Source organism: Corapipo altera, unplaced genomic scaffold (genome assembly GCF_003945725.1).
Source record: "Corapipo altera isolate COAL_440 unplaced genomic scaffold, ASM394572v1 165, whole genome shotgun sequence".
In the NCBI taxonomy this organism is placed as follows: Eukaryota; Metazoa; Chordata; class Aves; order Passeriformes; family Pipridae; genus Corapipo; species Corapipo altera.
Genome location: NW_020884954.1, coordinates 2,516,460 through 2,535,902, shown reverse-complemented (window position 1 = coordinate 2,535,902; position 19,443 = coordinate 2,516,460). Strand labels below are relative to the sequence as shown.

Here is a 19,443-nt window from a genome sequence, read left to right as displayed (position 1 = left end):
CCCGAGGGACATGGACCCTGCTCCTGAGGGACAGGAACCCTGCTCCCAAGGGACATGGACCCTGCTCCCGAGGGACAGGAACCCTGCCGGTGTGTGGGGTGACGGGTGAGCACAGCCAAGGCTGTCACAGGAGCAGCCAGAGGTGGCTCAGCCAGATGAGTGATGATGTTTTGGGGGTTCACTCTGGCTTGGAAGTGAGGCTGGGGGCCCAGCTATGGGCTGCCACCCCAGTGTTGGCCCCATTTGTCTCTGATCCTCCAAGTGTTCCGTGCCGTGCTGTGCAGACACAGGGGTTCCCTGGGAGAATGTTGCTGCTGATCTGAGCCACAACCTACTGTGTCCTCAGCAGCATGAGATGGATTGGTGCAAGCACCGCACCCCCAGTCAGGAGCACCCTGACCCGCACCCATGAGGCTCAGGACACACTTCTGGCTGGGATCCCAAGGGGGTTGCTCCTGGTGGGTGACACAGCAGGACAGGTCTCAGCTAGTGCCAGCACTGGGGGCTGGGTTGGTGATGGGACATGTGCCAAGGAGGGGCTCTGGCCAGAGATGGAGCTGGGGGTGCTTTCCCCCAGCCTGCCCTGCCTCTCTCCACAGCCGCCTCCCAAGCCCCGCCACCCTCCCTGAGCTGGCCCTGCTCCTGCAGCCCCACCTCCCCAGGCACTCACAGAGTAACCTTCCCTGTCCACAGCACCTCGGCCTCTGTGGGCTTCCCTCAGGGGCTCTGCCCTCTGCGGAGCATCTGCTGGCCAGGACCCGGCCACTGACAGCCCCCAAAACTGGCGGGACCTCGACCCCAACAGGAAGACATCAGGATGGGTGGAAGGATGCAGCTGAGCGTGGGGCTGTCCCAGGGATGGGGGCTGGCATCAACAGGGCTTGGGGGTGCAGCAGGGCTGTATTGGGCAGGTCCCTGCCCAGGTGGCTGCTCTGCTGCTCACCTTCTCCTGGCTCCTAAGAGTAGCTGTGGGACAGGGGTGTCCCCAGGAGTCTCCTGCGATTCTCTGGACTGAGGGCAGCTCATGGGGGCTGCAGCTGGGGGCTTCTTCAGCCCTCTCTATCCCTCCCACATCCTGTGCTACAGTGCAATGCCTGCAGCCCAGACTTGCTCAGGGGGTCCAGGCTGTCCCACAGCCCCCACGAGCACACAAGGTAGCAGGGAGGGGGCTGGCACCAGCGACCCCAGCCCCAGTACCCAAGAGCAGGAGCCTTGCCAGGACAGCATGGTTAGGGGGGCTGCCCCATGGAACAGAAGGTGGGGCTCAGCAATGCCATGCTGGGGGACAGCCCCAGCTTCCCCCAGGTGCAGAGCGGGATGGGATGGGCCTATCTCCCCGGGGTCCCTGCATCTCAGGGCTTCCCCACATACCCTCTTCCTCTGGGGCAGGGCACAGCCATAGGGCCAGGCATTCCCTGGGCAACTGGGACTGACCATGGTTTTCCAGCACTTCGTCAGGCAGGGTGGGGGTCAGAAATGGATCCTGCCCTTTGTAGGCACCAGGGCCACTTCCTCTCCCTCCCTCCTCATCCCACAGGTGCCCTGTGCATTCATGGGCAGCACCATCCCCAGGATGCAGGTGACAACGGGGCAGCCTCAATGTACTTTAATAAACCCTGGGGTCCCATAGCCAGCTACAGGCAGGGCCGGGGTCGGCCCAGGCACCAGAAGCCCCAGGCTCAGCGGGTGGCACATGTGGGGCCATGTGGTCCCCACAGCAGGTCACGGAGATGGGCCTCCATGGAGGTGTCACACACGCACACAGCAGTGCGGGGCTGTTGGAGCAGGGACCCCTCACGAGGTGCTCCCTGGTGTCAGCCCAGCCCCCCACTCCTGACAGTGACAGGGGCTGGTGCTGGCTGGGGCCATCGCACCTCCCTGGTGTCCACACCGAGAGGGCTGAGCACCACGCAGGTGAAGTTGGTGAGCAGGTGCTGGGTGTTGAAGGAGCTGAAGTGCAGGTCACGGCGCAGGGCCGCCCCCGAGCCCCGCAGCTCCTCTCTGCAGACCCAGGGGGGACCCATCAGTGCCCACCCTGGGCTGGCAGATCCAGGGTCCCTGCCCCAACCGGGGCCACCCCGCTGCCTCTGCCCCCCCATGTCCCCTGTCCCCATACTCACTGCACTGTCCCCTCGTACACGGCCCCATCTGGGTACAGGCTCTCCACAAAGGAGCTGTTCCCCAGCCAGTAGAGCAGCGTCAGCTCTGGGAGCCCACTTGTCGCCTCACATGACACCGTCACGCTCTCGCCTGCAGCCGGAGGGGACGTGGGGATCAGGGGGGCTGCAAGGGTCCCCAGTGCCCCCCCGTTCAGGCTGGCCACAGTCACAGTCCCCCCACACCCCTCAACAACAGAGAATGTCCCCCCACCTCATCAGCAACCCAAAATCTTGGCTGTGGGTGGAAGATGCGCCCTGTGTGTGTGCCGGGTGCTGGCGCAGGAGCTGACCCCACTGTGCCTCCCCCAACTGGGGGGCTCACTGCAGCTTCCCCATCCCTAGGCCATCCCTGCCATGGCCCCAGGGGTCTCTCACCTGGACAGGGGGCCTCTGCTGGCATCCGCAGGATGGTGATGGTGGGGAGCTGCAGGGCCATGGCACCTGGAGGAGCAGAGTGGAGTAAGGCAGGAGGTCAAGAGCGACCCTCTGAGACCCCACATCTCTGGGGTGGGTGAGGGGGCAGAGTGCCATAGAGGGATGGGAGCACTCCTCACCCCCAGAACCCTGCACAGGCCCCTCGAGGGGCACAGAGCCCAGAGGTGACCTGGCCTCCCCGGCTCACCCAGAAACCCCCACCTACCTGCACAGGGAAGAGCCAGGGCCCAGCAGGGCAGAAGCAGGAGGAGCAAGGCAGGGAGTCCCAGGAGCCCTGCAGGCAGAGATGGAGCTCAGTGCTGGACATGCCGGGATGCTCCCCACGAGCCTGGGATGGTTCTGTCCCCTCAGCATCCTCCCAGCTGGTCACGGTCCCCCCAGCACCTACTCCCAGCAACCCCTGGGCTCGTCCCCTCGCATCTCCCCAGCATTCCCCCCAGCAGGCCATGGTCTCCCCAGCGTCCCCCTCCAGTACTCCCCAAGCCTGGGATAGTCCCGTCCCCTCGCATCCCCCCAGTTAACCATGATCCACCCAGCGCCTCCCCAGCATGCCATGAGCCCCTGGGATGGTCCCGTTCCCCCCGGCATCCCCCTCCCGGGGTCCCTCAGATGGCGGCTGGTGTCCCCAGGGCTGTCCCCCACCGCTCCGTACGGGCAGACCGTGGCTCAGCCATGGGGCGGCGGCGCTTGCGGCGGTGGCGCTTTATGGGGCGGCCCCGGGGCGGGGCGAGCGGCAGCGCCGTGACTCACCACGAGCCGCCCCCGGCCCCGTCGACGTGCCGCGATGGCAGGACACAGGGACCCGCACTGGCCCCGCTGCGTGTCCATAGGGCCAGTGCCCCCATGTCCCCTAGTTCCCAGAACGTGCCCGCTGTCCCCAGCACTCCACGCCCCCTAGGCTCCATGTCCCTACACCTGCGGCGAAGGTCCCTCAGGCAAGCCCATGATCAGCACACCGTGTGTCCCACCCGCTCCTGGGCGAGCACCCATGGGCCCCCCCAGGGATGAAGGAGCAGGGCTCGGTTGGGCCCCCGTGTCCATCGCATGGGGCACTGCCTGAGCCAAGGGGCGTCACAGGACTCTGGGACATGCGGGTTTGCCCCCTGACACTCTGGGGGCAGGGGCAAGGCAGGGTCTGCACAAGAGGAGAGGGAGGTGGGTTAAGCCCCCGGGGGACTGAGCATGCACAGCGGGTGGGGGGAGCCCTGGCTGCTGACCCCCGGGTGTCCCAGCTGGGGCAGGGCAACAGCTTAGCAGAGAGGAACCCCCAGGACCCAACCCAGGCTTCACGCTGGCGCTTGGCCGTGGGAAGCCTGAGCAAGGGCAGGACAGGGACCCTCTCCCCTGTCCCACAGCAGAGCCCCCTCATCCCCTGAGCCAGCTCCTTGGCAGCAGACATGGTTTCAACAACCCACCAGTCCCGTTCCCCAGCACCCTCAAGGCCAGGAGCCAGCGCAGGCACAGCTGCAGGCCCTGGCACTGCCTGGTAAAAAGTCCCTAATTTCCCAGCGAGTTTCGTTATCCCTGTTCCCAGCAAGGCAGAAAGGTGGCGGGAACAGGAATGTTTATCTTGGGGACCTGCCAAGTCCCTGTCCTCCTGCTGGGATGAGGTCAGCAGCCACATCCTCCCCACAGCACCCACGGGTGTCCAGTGGGCAGCGACGGGCCAGAGGCCACTCTCATGGCAGCACCCAGTGCCCTGTGCTCCTCTGCCACCTCCCTGCTCCCACCAACACCAACCAGCCGAGCTCTGGGTGCCACAGGTGCTTGTTTGCCATCCACACGATATCTGTCCCCCGGGAGAGCCGAAAGGAGGAACCATGGCCTCACCCTGGAGCAGGGAAGACGATCAAGAAAAACCCAGTGCCACGTCTCCATTTCCAGGACTCTTATTTCGGTGTTTGGCACGACACTGCAATGTGGTTTCCCCCGAAAGAAAACCCAGATGACGCAGCAGGGCGCTGGGGTTCCCTGGGGGAGGGGGGCACACAGCCCACATGGTGCCCACAGCCATGCCACTGCTGCGGCCACTTCCCAAATCCCCCGAGCCAGGAGCTGCCTCATAGCCCCTCACCAGACCCCAGTCTCCTCAGACGATATGGCTCAAGTATCTGCATGCCAAAACACCACCACTGGCCCTCGGGGAACTTTGCCCCCACCCAGTGCCAAAAAATGAGCCTGAGCCCCTCACACCAGCAGGACTGTGGCACGGCTCCCACCAGCATGGCCAGGAGGATGCCATGGTGCAATGCCGGGGCAAGGAAATGCCAGCACCAGCCCAACCTTCGCTCCATCCCTTTTATTCCAGTGCCAAGAAGAGCAACACCCAGCGAGGAGGCCCCCGCACCCTGGGGCAGGGGCACCCACTCCTGGGCTGCTCTTGATGTACCGTCGCCGTCACCCAAAAGGGCGCAGAGAGAGGAACAGCACCGGTCCCACTCCATGCCCTGGCTGACAACCCTGAACAGCCAGGGGACAACGCTGGCCTTCAGGGAGAAACATAGAAAATTTGGGAGCATATAAAAGGGTTCCCCGAGACAGAGCCCACCATCACCGTGCCAGCGAGCAGCTTGGTTCCTCCCGGCACACCCATGGCACCCAGAAGGGGACCCAGCAGCCTGGGGTTGCCAGGCATCCCTCTGTCCCCTCTTTCAGGGCACTGGGCTCCAGCCTCTCCTCTGCAGCCCCCATATCCCATCCTCGCTGCCAGCAAGGCTGCTCCGGGGTGCCAGCGTCGGAGCCGGCAAAGCCTCGGCCCTTCTCCCCATGGCCTCCCCCGGCAGAGCGGCAGGAGGGAGCTGGAGAACAGCCCCCAGCCCAAAGCTCAGCCCAGCGGGGTGCTGCGAAGGACCCGAGAGGGGCAGGGAAAGGGGACGAGTGTCTCTTTTCAGCTGCAATAGAAAGTTTTAAATACGCTCATTAAAATAATTGCTTTTTAAAAAAATCCTCCCTCAGCTCTGGCAGGAGGGGCCCCAATGCTGCTGTCCTCAGGGGTGGCCGAGGTCCTGAGAGGCGATGGAGCAAAGCCAGCATCCCCGGTGGCAACTGTCCCCGGCCCTGGGCACGCGTCCTCTCGTGGCTCTGCGGCTCCCACCGCCTGCGCTTACTCCAGCCCCAGGATGTAGTTGATTCCCTGGACCAGTCCGATGATCACCGGCTGCCAGGCCACCAGGTAGCGCAGCCAGTCCAGCAGCTGCCCATACATTACGTGAGGCCTCTCCCAGCTGGGCAGGAAGGAGTTAAAGAGCCGTGGGGAGATGGGTGAGAGGAGCACAGCCCACCCAGGAGCCACCCAAAGGTCCCCCAAAGCAGGGACAGAGAACAAAGGTGCCCAGGGAGGGACGGACACCGGCACCCAGGGAAGGACAGACAGGGGTCCCCACAGAGGGAAAGCTGTGGCCAGGCTTGCCTTGGGTTTTGCAGGGTCTCTGCCACTGTCATGGGCTGCAGTGGCTTACCCAGGGTAAGATGAGCCTCTCACCCCTTTATGTGCTCTACCCACTGCTCTCCTTCCCACAGTGCTGGCTCCCAGCAGGAGAAAGGATACGGATTACTGAACATCCTCTTGAGATCCACCTTCTCTTTGCAGTATGGACACGTCTGCTTCTTCCCAACAATGCACCAGCCACGGATGCAGAACTCATGAAACCTGGGGAGTGGCAGGTTAAGGGGAACCAGAGGAAGAGGGGCACCCATGACTGAGCGTGGAGGGAACCACCAAGCCTAAGAAAGTCCCCCCAAGCCAAGGAAACATCGCACTGCATGAGGACGGTGCATTGCACAACCACAGACCTTTCCTAGAAGGTGCAGCAGCTTCCAGGGACAGCAGAAGGGGCTCACAGGGCAGCAGGATGGGACCAGGGAGGCAGAATGATGGCCCGACCAATGCATGGGCACCAGGGAGACTGAAACCCTTCACTGATGGTGCCCAACACTGGGAAGGTTCAGACAGTCTGGGAGAGTTCTGTGAACTGTGTGCATTTTGGAAGCCTTCTTCAAAGGCTTCTTGGGGATTGACAACATATTTATGGAATTTCTCCCAGGGTCTGACTTACTGCTATGCTCCGTCACAAGGGTGTGCACAACTGAGCACTGCCTGGGGAAGTTACAGGGAAACATGAGGTGGCTGCAGCCAACTTGCCACGCACAAGGGTGTCACTGAGCAAACAAACTTCCCCCAGAATCTCTCTGCTGCTCAAACCAAGGGGGAATGCCAGTGAATCAGCAACAGGAGTCACTCCCTTGTCAGCCCTGGAGCCATAGATCCAGGGGTGCCCAGCCAGCCCTCACCCAGAGGACCACCATGAGCATAGACCAGCTCCTCTGACAACCACACAACCCCGTGCTGCCATAGTCCCAGACTCTGCACGAGTCACCCATAAATCTCACAAACAGTCCCTAACAGTTAAATTTAGGCCATGAGTTTTGCCAGCATGACCTTTGCCTAGGCCCAGTTTGGAAACCACCTTGCAGGCAGTAATGCACACGGTGCCAGAGGACATTCCACTTCCAGGCTGAGTCACCACAGAGAAAAAACCCTGACCCATCTCAGCTGGGGCTGAGCAACAACCAGGACTTCCAGTTTCAAAACCCACTTCACATCAATCAGCTGATGGGAAGGGCTGAGTGACTCCAGAGTCCTGGAAACCCTGGAGGAGTTCTGGGAAAGGAGGAAGCTGCCAGGCTGTGATCAGAGCAGGCAGTGACCAGCAGTGCTGGACCCAGGGGCTGTTTTCAGAGGGAGGCCAGCAGTGTTTCCCCCTGATTTTTCCTTACGGAGACTCAGACAGGACCCACTGCACTGGGTCTCTGATGAGGGGCCAGCATGGCACAGAGCAGGGCACATTCCAACCTCAGACCATCAGAGCTGCCACTGCCAGGCAGATAGGTCACACCGGATTTGGCAAAGGCAGGTGGAAAGTGAGGTGCAGCTCCGTGGCCAAGCAGAGGGAGCTGGGGAGGGAAAGAAAGAGGAAATAACCACTTGTGATGCACATGGAGGTGACAACCAAGTGATTTCATGGATGCTGAGTCAGTGAGGACACAGCCATGGATCACATGCAAATTCAGCCAGACAGCCCCAAGTCCCAGGACCGGCATTTCTTCACCCACTGTGGGAGAAGCCGTGGGAGCAGGAGCTCCCTGCTGCCCACCCCAGCGTGGGGCCAGCAAGGTGAGGGGCTGGCACCCGCAGAGAAGGATACACGTGGTTGCAGGAGAGGCGGTAGGTGTTCTCAATGATCCCCTCCTCGTTGACGTCCACAAAGATCTGCTGGCCACAGACGGCGCAGACGCTGTCGGAGAGGTGCTTGGTGGGCATTCCCGAGGCGCTGTAGAACTGAGCGAGGGCAGAGCAGAGGGAGAGCGGTGACAGCGGGAGGGCACGTGTCCCATGCCCGCGGTGGCACGGCTAAGCTCTAATGTGGGCTGGGGGCAGCACCCCGGGAGTCGCCTCGGCCTTTGGGGCTTAAAAACCCTGTTACAGGTCCGGCTGCGGGAAACAACTACAACAGGACAGGGAGCTGCTCAGTGATGCGGTGGCCCATCACATCCCAGCCCCACACACCCCCTTCCCGTGCTGAGGGACTTGCTTCAACCCCAGCTCCCTAATCCCTTTCCACGGGACTCTCTCCAGGCTCTTGTCTTCAAATTTGTATCTATAACCAGGATTATGCCACCCCAGAAGGAGAATCTTGGCACTTGCCCTGCTAAATTTCACATGGCTGAAGCTTGCCCAGCTCTCTCGTCTGTCCAGCTCTCACTCCTAAGAGGCCACAGCCTCTCCTGGTTTAGTATCATCAGCAAAAACATGCCTCCCTCAGAGTCCTGGCACATTTTTGCTCTGAGCATCCGACAGAGCCCTGGGGATCTGAGAGAGACCTGAGCTGTGCCAAGGTGTTGCAGTGTGGCCTGTGAAAAGCTGGAGCAGAACCTCAAGAAGTAGCAACAGAAAGCTCAGAAAGGAAGAGGAGGAGGAAAGACAAAGTCCAAGACCCTAAACAGCTGCTGAAAAGAAGAAATATGACCTACTTCACTGGTGTCCTACGTCACATATTTTTAGTGGATTGGGTTATTTTGATACCACACGAGTGGGCTACAGATTTTGGGCCACCAAGCCCTCTGTCCACAGGGACAGCAAAAGCCTCTGAACAACCTGTGCCAGTGCCACACCGCGTTCCTGGGGAAGTACATCTTGTCCTTCTGGGGCTGAGGGGACCCAGTAGAGGCTTCGCTCTTCAGGAAGGTTCTCAGAGCAACTCTTGCTACCTTATAGCCAGGGAAGTTTGATGCACTTTCCCACTGGAGGGAGGACAAAGCTGCTGCCGGGACCAACATGTTTCAGGCCCCCCAATCTGGGGGATGACTCTGGCCTGGGGGACAGCCCCTGGTGAACTCACCCCAATGGTCGAGGCCATGTAATCCGCACACATCTCGGCAAAGTCCCGCTCCAGCACTCCGTAGTAAAGACCGTAGAAGAGGAGGGAGATGCCAAAGTCCATTGCATCTTCTGGTTTGATTCTACAACAGAAGAGCCCAACCATCAAGAGGTTTTTTTGAGGGCAAAGCCGCTCTTATCATATTCCAGAGAACATAAGATTCTAGAGAATATTCCAGAGAAGTGTTCAACCTCTCTAAACATGAAGCTGGCTTGGACTAGACTCCTCTGTCGTCACCTCTGGGCTGGCTGCTTCTTGCAGGTACGACTTCATCAGTATAGCAAAGAAAATCCCACTGCTGCCCCCAGACTGGACACCATAGAGCTGAGGGAGGTGCCAACAGCTGAGCTGGAAAAAGGGCTCTCCAGCAACCTGGACCAGTTCAGGTACCAGCACCTCACCCATGATCCTCTCAGGAGCAAAAGGACACCCCAATAGTCTCTTTGGTGCCATTAATCAGATTGCCAAGACAATTATTTTTCCAGAGTAATACTCAATGGCATGTTAGACCTCATTGCCCCAGGAGTGGGAAAGATTCACTCACCTGAATAATAAGTTAAGACCAAAGAGTGTAAACATGACAGCCATGTACCCCACGATCCCAGTTGCATAGCTGATCTTGTATATTAGTAGAAACCATTTATAAACCAGCCTGTAAAGAATTAAAACAAAGAATTTAACAATTTCATTTCTTCCTGAATGAAATCGTGCCAATCACCCGAAGAGTTTTATTTCTCAAACCCACAGTGTTTTTGCAGACACATCACCTACCCCTACACATGGGCAAGAGCTTTACATTCCTAATTCAACCTGCCATGGGCTGCTCACAGTCTTGACTTCCAAACTAGAAACCTCAGGATCTCCAAAGGCCATAAGGAAGCATGCTGCACACCGGGAATGCCCTGGGTGAGGCTACCAGCCCACGTGGAATCCGCCTTTCCACCACCCACCCGGGTACCAGGTGCATCGGGCTGGCTGCCAGCAGCCACTAAAGTCCTTCACACCAGGCTCCCAGGATGCAAAGCTTAACACAGTCATCTGTGGCAGGGAAACTGGAAAAAACTCCTTGTAATGGTTACTCTGGGGCCGAGAAGTTTCCTCGGGAACACACGGACGAACCTGGGTGTTGTCTGTACCAGAGGCTTTCGAGTTGCCCTGAAGGTGACAAAAGCTGTGACTGCTGAGAAGAGCACCCAGATCACCAGGAACCGCCACCAGTACAGCTTGATCGTGAAATACAGAGGCACTACCCACATCTGGAAGAGGGTCACCATCTGCAGGAACAGAGGAAAGGCACTCGGAGCTGGTTCTCTGCTCCTCAGACATCAGAAACATCCTGACAGTCGTGGCAGCCATTCTCTTGCCTGCATCAAAGGGCCCTGAAAAGCACCAGGAAACTGCAGAGATTGGTCTGTGGCACCCAGAAAACAGCTCAGAGCTCGGCTGAGAGCATGAGTCTGATGGGGTGCAACTGAGGGAGCTGGGGGGGCTCAGCCTGGATAGAAGGAGGCTCAGAGGGGACCTTCTTGTTCTCTGCAACTCCTCGACAGGAGGGGGGAGCCAGGTGGGGTCAGGCTCTGCTCTCAGGTAACAAGGGGCAGGACAAGAAGAAATGACCTCAAGTTGTGTCAGGGAAGGTTTAGGTTGGATATTGGGAAAATTCCTTCCCTGAAAGGGTGATCAAACCCTGGCACAGGCTGCCCAGGGCAGCGGTGGAGTCACCATCTCTTGAGGGACTTAAAAGACATGTGGATGTGCACCTGGAAACAAGGGTTAGTTGTGGGCTTGGCAGTGCTCGTTGGACTCCATGATCTTGGAGGGCTTTTTCAACCCAAACAGTTCTGTGATTTTGTGAGGGAGTCAGAGGCAGCAGTCAGGTGATTTTTGGTAGCAAAGGATAGAGCTGGAGGGAGAATGCAGAGGAACCATCTCCAGAGTAAGGTACAGGAGATGGTCCACCCAACCAGCTGTTGTAAGGCAGCTTCATAAACCTTTGCCTTCCCAGGGTCCTGACGCTGCAGCCACAGACAGGTATTATACAAGGCGAGGTTTTGGCTTGTCTCTGCACTCCAGCCTATTCCCAAATGGATCTACAGCTGTGCAGCTGAGCTCTCGTGGTGCCGCCGGAGGGAAACAGGCAAGCAGGTTCGGTTCAAAGTTCACAGAGGATTACAGGTACTCCCAGGAAACATCGATTATGATAATATTATCATTACTGTTATGAAAAGGAAGTCAGAGTGAAGTTGGTTCAGTTAAATAACAGACCCAGCCACCCAGCTGGTGGCATTGGCAAGTGGCAGGTCTGCTCGGCAGAGTGCTGCAGGTACCATCAAACCCAGGGTCCTGGCAGCAAGGAGCTCTCATTGCTTCCAAGGAAGCACCCACAAAATGCAGCTTCCCTCTGGACATCTGAGATCTGCTTGTCAATCCCGGGTGCCAAGGCACCATGTCACATGGAGTTATTGGTATCGCTTCCAGCGAAACCTGAGGCCTTCAGGTCCATCCATCCTCACCCCTACTTAAAATCCCCCCATGCTGCTGGGAAGTCAAGGGAATCCCAACACCAGACAATAGGAAAACCAGGAACACACTTCTCATTGGCAAGAGGAGGGTGTCAGTCAAGGCTCACATCCAGCCTCGGGCGGAACAGCTGCGGGGGGTCACTTACGTTGTAGGAGCGAGGGTGCCGCTGCTTCCACTGAACCAAGAGGAGCTGTGCCACCACCAGCGTGGCGATGAGGATGAGCACCATCTCGGCGTGCATGGCCTCGTGCCCGCGGTGCTTGGCGTGCATCCGTGCGTGCTCCACCCTGCAACAACCGGGAAAAGGCGGCTGAGACTGCACAGTGGGGGACAGACACCTCGGGAGAGCCGGGAAACAGGAAAACAGCCCAAAGAAGAATCATGGAGTCAGGGGCTGTGAACAATCCACAGGAGAAAGGACAAAAGGTTGCTCTGGGACCAGCTCATTTCTACGCTGTGAAAGTCAAGAACAACACCCAGCCCATCCAGGTGTGAATGAGGTGGAGAACTCCCACTGACCTGCCTGAACTAACGAACATGGAGTGTACGGTCCACATAACTCACAGTCCCAGAACGGGCAAGGTTAGAAGGGACCACTGGTGGGGTCATCTGTTCCAACCTCCCTGATGAAGCACGGTCCTCCTAGAGCACATTGCAATGTTTGACCCCCTGAGAGTGTGTCAATTCTCATTACCAAACTCTCAGCCCAGGTTCAGAGCCACTAACACCATTTTCCCTCTTGCCCAGCAAGGGAAAGGCTGCAAGGGTCAAGGGTGGGGGATAGCTGACACCTAACAAAACCCCCAAGTACCAGCAAATCGCTTCTCTCCACCATGAGCATGCTGGAACAAGTGATTTCCAGACTGATGCTCGCCCAGATACCTGGGGTTTCTTTGCAGCTTGTGCTGTTTGACCAAAAAGCAAGGTGGAATTAAGAGCTGTGACATCCTTATGTCTTGGTCTCCAGGTGATAATACGGTTCAAATTAGAAGAAAAAAAATCCAAACACAATAAATATGCCAAATTCTCTGATTTTAAGTCATCCTCTAAAAATTAACACAGAATCACAGAATCAGGGAATGCGTCAGGTTGGAAGGGACTACAGTGGGTCATCTGGTCCAACATCCCTCCTCAAGCCGGGTCATCCCAGAGCACATGGCACAGGATTGTGTCCAGACAGTTCTGGAATATCTCCAGTGAGGGAGACTCCACCCCCTCTCTAGGAAATCCGTCCCAGTGCATGATCACCTGCACAGGGAAGTTCTTCATGTTCAGCTGGAACTTCCTGGGCATCAGTTCCTGCCCGTTCCTCTTGTCCCATTGCTGGGACCCCTGAGCAGAGCCTGCTCCACCTCTGCCCCCTCCCTGCAGACACTGACACACCCTGGGGAGGGCCCCTCTCAGGGTCTGCTCTGGAGGCTGAACAGCCCCAGCTCCCTCAGCCTTTCCTGCTCCCAGAGATGCTCCATCCCTTCAGCATCTCTGCAGCCTCCGCTGGACCTGCCCCAGGAGCTCCATGTCCCTCCTGTCCTGAGGAGCCCAGAGCTGGACACAGCACTGCAGATGTGCCTCATCAGGGCTGAGCAGAGGGGCAGGATCCCCTCCCTCAACCTGCTGGCAATGCTCTTCCCAATGCCCCCCTGGACACCACTGGCCTTCTTGGCCTCCATGGCACACTGCTGGCTTAGAGGGAGCTTGTTGTCCACCAGGACCCCCACGTCCTTCTCCACAGAGCATCCTTCCACCTTCCAGCAGGTCGACCCCCAGCCTGTACTGGTGCAATACCGAGAGACCAGTCTCACTGTGATTTTCAATAAGCATCTGGCTGAAATTGGTTTACCTTAAGGAAAAGGGGGATTTCTGAGGCCCCTTACTACAAGGCAGACATTGAGGGGCTGGAGGGTGTCCAGAGAAGGGCAACAGAGCTGGGGAAGGGTCTGGAGCACAAGATTGATGAGGAGAGGCTGAGGGAGCTGGGGGGGCTCAGCCTGGAGAAAAGGAGGCTCAGGGGGGACCTTCTCACTCTCTGCAACTCCCTGACAGGAGGGTTGATTGAGATGGGGGGTGGTTTCTTTTTCCAGGTAACAACTGACAGAACAAGAGAAAACAGCCTCAGATAGTGCCACAGGAGGTTTAGGTTCGACATTTGGGAAAATTTCTTCACAGAAAGGGCTGTCCAGCCCTGGCACAGCTGCCCAAGGCACTGGGGGAGTCCCCATCCCTGGAGGGATTTAACAGAGGTGTGGATGTGGTGCCTGGGGACCTGGGTGAGTGGTGGCCTTGGCAGTGCTGGGGGAATGCTTGGACCTAATGGTCTCAGAAGGCTTTTCCAACCTAAAATATTCTGTGATTCTAATATTTAGCAAGTAGTTTAAAAGAAAAAACATGCCTTTTAAGACAGTTCATACTTCCCCTCAGCAAAAACTGCTGACCCTGTCCTTTCCCACTGTGAACACGGGCTGTGCTGCCAGTGGCTCCAGCCCGGAGCAGGAGCTCGCTCCAGCTGTACACACTGATTCACCTCCCAGCACACTCACCTCCATCTCTCCTCTGGGGACAAGTGCGAGAGGTCAACCTAGGGAGACAAGAAAAACACCCATGAAACCAGCCACTGGAGTTTGGGAGCAGCAGCAGCACCACAGAATGGGTAACTCGTTGCCTTCCCCTTCCTGAGCAGCACGGTGCTGGCTGGTGCCCACCCGAGCAGGACTCTGTGTGCCTGTGCTGCCTGTTCACCACAACAAACACAGCACCCAGCTCCTTTATCTCCTGGTGAGACCCTGATCCGTGCTGACAGCCATCCCGTGGGACCTCCAGGATTGCTCTCTGAGAACCTGAAGAAGGAATCTCTGGATTCAGATACTTTAAATAACAAACCTGGATGTGCCCATGGTGACAGCACAGCCCAGAGTTGTCCTTCACCCTCCCAGGCCGCACAGGTGAGCCCCCCTGCTCCTCTGCCACCTCCTCTTCCCTATTTTACTGGAGCTGAGGCTCTACCCACTATCCCACACCACCACTACCAGAGAATTGGTTTAAATCCCATGTTCAAAACCCTGCCTGGCATCTCGGGGCACGGAATGGTCATCCCAGTGTAGCCAATGCAAACACAGTCCAAAATCCCACCAGGCTGCAGGACAGGGGACAGTATCTGCACACCAGCAACGAAATAGTGCTAAAAAAAAGTTCAAAATCACAGAAAAAGAAAGATTTATGCCTTGCTTTCCTGAGATGGTTGGAAGTTCCTCCCAAACGTAACGGGCAGGAGCAACCCAAGAGTGACAGGAGCTGCTGTTATTAGTGATGATTGACAATGGGCTCATGTAATCCATCTTCTCCAGTGAGATTTTGTGTGAATACTCTTGCCTTTGGACAGGGGAGGAGTGGGGGGAGCTTTGACACTACATTTCAGCTTTCACTTGGAGCTTTATACAGAATCATCGAATCACAGAATGGTTTGGGTCAGAAAGACCTTACAGCTCTCCTTCCTATCCCCTGCCACGGGCAGGGACACCTTCCACTAGACCAGGTTGCTCCAAGCCCCATCCAACCTGGCCTTGAGCACTTCCAGGAACAGGGAGTCCACAGCTTCTCCGGGCAAAATCTTTACCTTCACAAAATCTTCACCTAATTGCTGAGGACCCTCCAGCCCCAATCATGTCCCCACATGGGCTCACAGACCGGGCAGCACACTGACCCACAGCACTAGGGAGGGAATCCCGCAGCTCTGGGTCCCGTTGCCTTTTCTTAGTGAGACATAAACTCAGATTAAACCAAGAGCAGCTCGTCTGGGGCTGGGAATGTACACATGGGGTTTAGAAATCCTCACGGGGTCGGAAACACTCCAGCATTGCCCAGGCATTGGGGATGGAAATTGGAAACAAGCCATAGCAGGGACTTTGATATCACTCTGCCCTGTACACACAGCAGAGATGTGTACACAGGAACAGGCTCCACCTCGCCCCACAGGGTACTGGGCCATGGGCTTGGCTCCAACCTTTACCCCAGGGCTCTCCCCGGCATGGCACAGCCCTCAGCCTCGCCTGCCCGGGGCACCACTGCCAGCACAAAGGTGTGTCACAGCCAGCAGCTCCCATCACAGCCAGGCTTGGCTGAGGGCACACACAGCTGCCCTGCTTCCCCTGCGGTGCCTAATTACACTCCAGGGTGAGGAGGCAGGAAAGACACACAGCAGCAATCTGACTGCCTGATGTGGAACATCTGCTGAGCTTCACCCCAGAGCAACACTTGCGAGAGATTCAGCTCCTGAGGCCCTTGAGAAGTACTTCAGGACCTAGATGCAAAATCTAGAGCCACGAAAATCCGTGTTGGAGCTCGCTGGCTTGTGTCAGAACCCGTGGGGAGGCAGTGACAACCTGACACCGACACCGAGAAGGGTGTTTGTATCGACCAAATTCCCCGAGTGCCTCTGCTCCTAAAACAGCCAGTCCAGATCCATCAGTTCGGTTGCTGTGACACAATTTGGAGCAAGAACAACTGTTCTGATACAGACAGGAAAAAAAGAGATTTAAAAACTAGTCACTGCACGCAGGAGAAGCTGAGAAACCCCAAGCGCTTGTTGGCTTCAGTGTAGGTCGATCCCTCTGCAAGCTCTGGCAGTCACACAGGTGCTTCCACTGCCTCCCCCCAGGAGATCCCTGCTCCCCCCAGGCTCTGGCCCCATCCTTGCTGAATGAGGATGTTTGACAAGCACCTTCCAACCACATCAATCTTTTTATCCCTATACAGCGGCTCTGCTCACTCCTCTGTACCACACCAGCAGCCACGCCACCCACAGTCAGTCCTGCCTTGGGAAACACTTCCCAGCCTCTTTGCTTCAGCATCTTCCCCAAATCTCCAAATTCTTCCAGCAGCCCCAAATCCTGTGGAAATCCTGCTGATATTCCACAGAGGTTCCTCCAAGCTGTGCTTCCAAGCCAACCACGGATCCACAGCACCAGACACAATTTTGCCTCAATCACAAGGACTGAGCTTCACCAGATTTCCCAGAGCTCAAAGCTCCTGAAATAACTTTATTAAGGGGGGCCAGGACATGACATAAGGGATGTTGGGAGGCACCTGATGGCTGTCAGACAGGACTTGGCACAGCAGCCCCCCCAAGCAAGATGTTCCAGCTAACCCCTCCTTGATCTGCACACTCTCTTAGCACACAAGTTTTGGGTTGGGGCTAAAAATGAACAGTGATGGTGAAGGAAGCACCTGGGCTCACCAGCAAGCATTCATTCTATTTTTAGTTCGGGGTTGTCTTATTTTAATACCCAGTTTTTGGGTCTCTTCCTATCTCTGATGACAACATTGAAGAACCTCTGCTTGTGAATCTCTACCAGAGGGGTTAGACAAGAACAACGAGGGTGAAGCAGCTAAAGACCAGCTCTATCAAGTGTTGAGCAGCAGCCCACTCCTGCTGCAGCCTCCTCCAGCTGCCACAGCAACACAGGACCCAGTGTGCAACCAACTACAGCTCTTAGAAAAGCTTTTTTTAAAAAAAAATTAGGAATTAAGAATGATTCTTCCGCTCTCTGCCTCTTCTGCAACTCACGATCCACTTAAAAACCCCAACCTCCTCTGTGTGATGACTGGGAGAAACTGGATACCTTGGATTAAAGTCTAATCATCTCCTCGGACGTGGTACGATGGCCTTTGGAAGAACCTCGTGCCACTCCCCATTTTTTTAAGGGCCTGATGCCCCAAAGCCTCCACAAACCTGTGATCCCCACCATTGGGACAGTCAATGGAATTACCCCCTCAAGGAAAACGCAAAGGCTGTTGACAGGGTCAGCACCAAAACCAGAACCACCCGTTCCTCAGAGCCCAGGGGGCTGGGGGGATCCCCAGGCACACACACGCTGCTGTGAGCCGGCTCTAATCTCCTTAGGCTCTAAATCTGTGAAGGAGGCAAGGAGAATGCCTTGAGGATGGAGAATAAGCAGCTGCTGAATTCAGTTCAAAGCTCCAGAGCAGCCACCAGCCCTGATCTCACCTTTCCCACAGCCCCAGCCTCAGTCTTTGTCTCACAGCACCCACTAGGAACAACCTGACATAATGGGAAGATAAATCTCAAAGCGCTGCAAGTTCAACCAAGGCAGGTTGGGAAGAGGCATGTTCTTCAGTGAAAGTCTGGAGAGATTTTGGAATCTCAATTCTGCTTTCTTCCTGCTCATAAAACAGCGCAGGAACAAGGATCAGGGAGGAGGAAGGTCCCAACTGATCAAACACTTGGATAATTGGAAACTAAACATTTGTTGAAGGCCCAAGCTCCCCGCAGGCAGAGCCAGAGCCACAGGACACTCGGCTTTATTCCAGGGGAATGTTAAACTGCTTTCAGGTCCTCACTGTTAGTGATTCATCAGCAACCTGCTCTGCCCAAAGAGCTGCCAGGACCTCTGGACAACACAAGCAGACAGGTTTTGTCCTGACGGACACGGATCGTGTGGAATCACAGGGATAAGCACAGGTCCTATATACACTCCCTCACCCGCTGCCACCTCCTGACGCCCTCACTGCCAGCCCCAAAAGTAGCTTCCTGACAGAATGAAAAATGGGAATTCCACTTCTGAGCATCAGAGACCTTGGATCTTTCACATTTTTACATACAAAGTCACCAGAAAATATCTTAGAAATATAACCAGTAGCAACTCGACAGTGATTGCTTTGTGGTCTAAATCTCCATCACCCCACTGCACCTGCCCTCTGACAGCAACACAGGATGTGGGGAGGAGGCACAAGCTCCCACAGTTCAGCCATACACCAGGGAATCTCCACAGCTTGACTCTGGCAGGAATCTTCTCCAACATAACCATCAGCATCTGAGAATTTTTAAGCGAAACCACCTATTCTTGAGGAAAAGCACCAAAAAGCACCAGCAGTCACCCACAGTAACACACAGTGCAGGCAGGATGGAACCACGTTCTCCACACAGAACAGACCCAGATTCTCCTGGTTCTCCACAAGTGGAAAGAAAACTCCTGAGCATAAAGCACAGAGGACGGCGAAGAGCCCCTGCAAAGCCCGGGGCATCAGTGCCAGTGCCCGTGGCACACACAGCACCCTGCTCCCAGTTCCAGCTTTCCAAATAGATTTCTTGTTTCCAACTTCGTGATTTTTCATCCCCAGGAACACTAGAAAGCCAGCATGGGAACAACAGCCGAGCCTCCATCCTCGCCCTCCTGCCCCCGGGACCTCCACTGTCCCGCTGCCCCACGGGCCTCCCGAAGCCCCCAGTGCCCCTCTGCCCCCGGGACGCTCAGTGTTCCCCTACGCCAGGGATCCCCAGAGCCCCCCCCCCCACACTAACCCTCCCCACGCTCACCTGCCCCAAAGCCCTACAAGCTCAGAGTGCCCCAGACTCCCTCTCTCCCACTCCAGGGACCCTCAAAACCCCTCAGCGTACACCCCGACTCCGCTCCCCCGCGCCCCCCAGGCCCCGCGCCCGAGCGGCTCCCCTCCAGCCTCCCCCGCGGGGGAGCTGCCGGCCCCGCAGCCGCCTCCCCCTCCCCTCCGCGGCTGCCCCCGGCCCGGCCCGGCGCGGCCCCCACACCTCCTCCACATCGCGCTCGACGGGGCCGCCAACCTCCACCTCCAGCACCGCCGCCATCTTGCCCCGCCCCCCCAGCGGCCAGCTCCTTCCGCCGCCGTCCGCCAATCACCGGGCGAGCCGCCGCTCTTGGGCCAATCCCCGCGCGCGGCGCTGCCCCGGCGGCCAATCGGGAGCGGGGAGGGGCGGGACGCGTGCCAGGCGCGGGGGAGCCGTCCCGGCCGGGCCCGCCTGCCCTTCGCAGCGCCGCGGGCTCGGTGCCCCCGGGCCGCCCGCCCGCCCTTCCCGCCGCCGCCTCCCTGCTCTGCGCCGTCAGTAACGCCGCCCGCGAGGG

At 57.4% G+C, this 19,443-nt stretch overlaps 2 protein-coding genes across 6 annotated transcripts in view; both read right to left on the bottom strand.

Moving 5' to 3' along the window:
- Nucleotides 1-4,364, bottom strand: part of IL18BP (interleukin 18 binding protein) — a 7,019-nt gene extending 2,655 nt beyond the window's left edge. For 2 of the 5 annotated variants that reach the window (XR_003530925.1, XR_003530926.1), the window contains exons 1-2: nt 2,800-3,016; nt 2,535-2,600 (exon numbers count right to left, since the gene is read on the bottom strand). Coding sequence is in view for 2 of the 5 variants with exons in the window: in XM_027663498.1 (XP_027519299.1) it covers nt 1,815-2,001; nt 2,121-2,250; nt 2,535-2,600; nt 2,800-2,868; nt 3,551-3,635 (537 nt within the window). In the remaining 3 variants the exon portion in view is untranslated. Of the gene's footprint in view, nt 1-1,795; nt 2,002-2,120; nt 2,251-2,534; nt 2,601-2,799; nt 3,017-3,246; nt 3,280-3,550 lie in introns of those variants that run through there. The other 3 variants (XM_027663498.1, XM_027663499.1, XR_003530924.1) reach the window with 3 other exon arrangements.
- Nucleotides 4,365-5,513: 1,149 nt separating this feature from the next.
- RNF121 (ring finger protein 121) lies at nt 5,514-19,211 on the bottom strand. Its single transcript, XM_027663497.1, has 9 exons — nt 19,113-19,211; nt 14,092-14,129; nt 11,700-11,841; nt 10,151-10,305; nt 9,576-9,683; nt 8,993-9,113; nt 7,799-7,932; nt 6,142-6,243; nt 5,514-5,818 (listed from the first exon to the last, which is right to left on the bottom strand). Exons 1-9 carry the CDS (start codon nt 19,167-19,169, stop codon nt 5,698-5,700), a joined length of 978 nt encoding a protein of 325 aa, XP_027519298.1. The 5' UTR covers nt 19,170-19,211; the 3' UTR covers nt 5,514-5,697.
- Nucleotides 19,212-19,443: the final 232 nt, after the last annotated feature.

Coding starts and splice junctions, on each gene's coding strand:
- RNF121 (XM_027663497.1), bottom strand. CDS start 19,169: ATGGCGGCGGTGCTGGAGGTGGAGGTTGGCGGCCCCGTCGAGCGCGAT. Junction 11,842..14,091: donor TCCCCAGAGGAGAGATGGAG/GTGAGTGTGCTG, acceptor CGGTTGTTGCAG/GGTGGAGCACGCACGGATGC. Junction 9,684..10,150: donor CTGGTACAGACAACACCCAG/GTTCGTCCGTGT, acceptor AATTCTTTACAG/GCTGGTTTATAAATGGTTTC.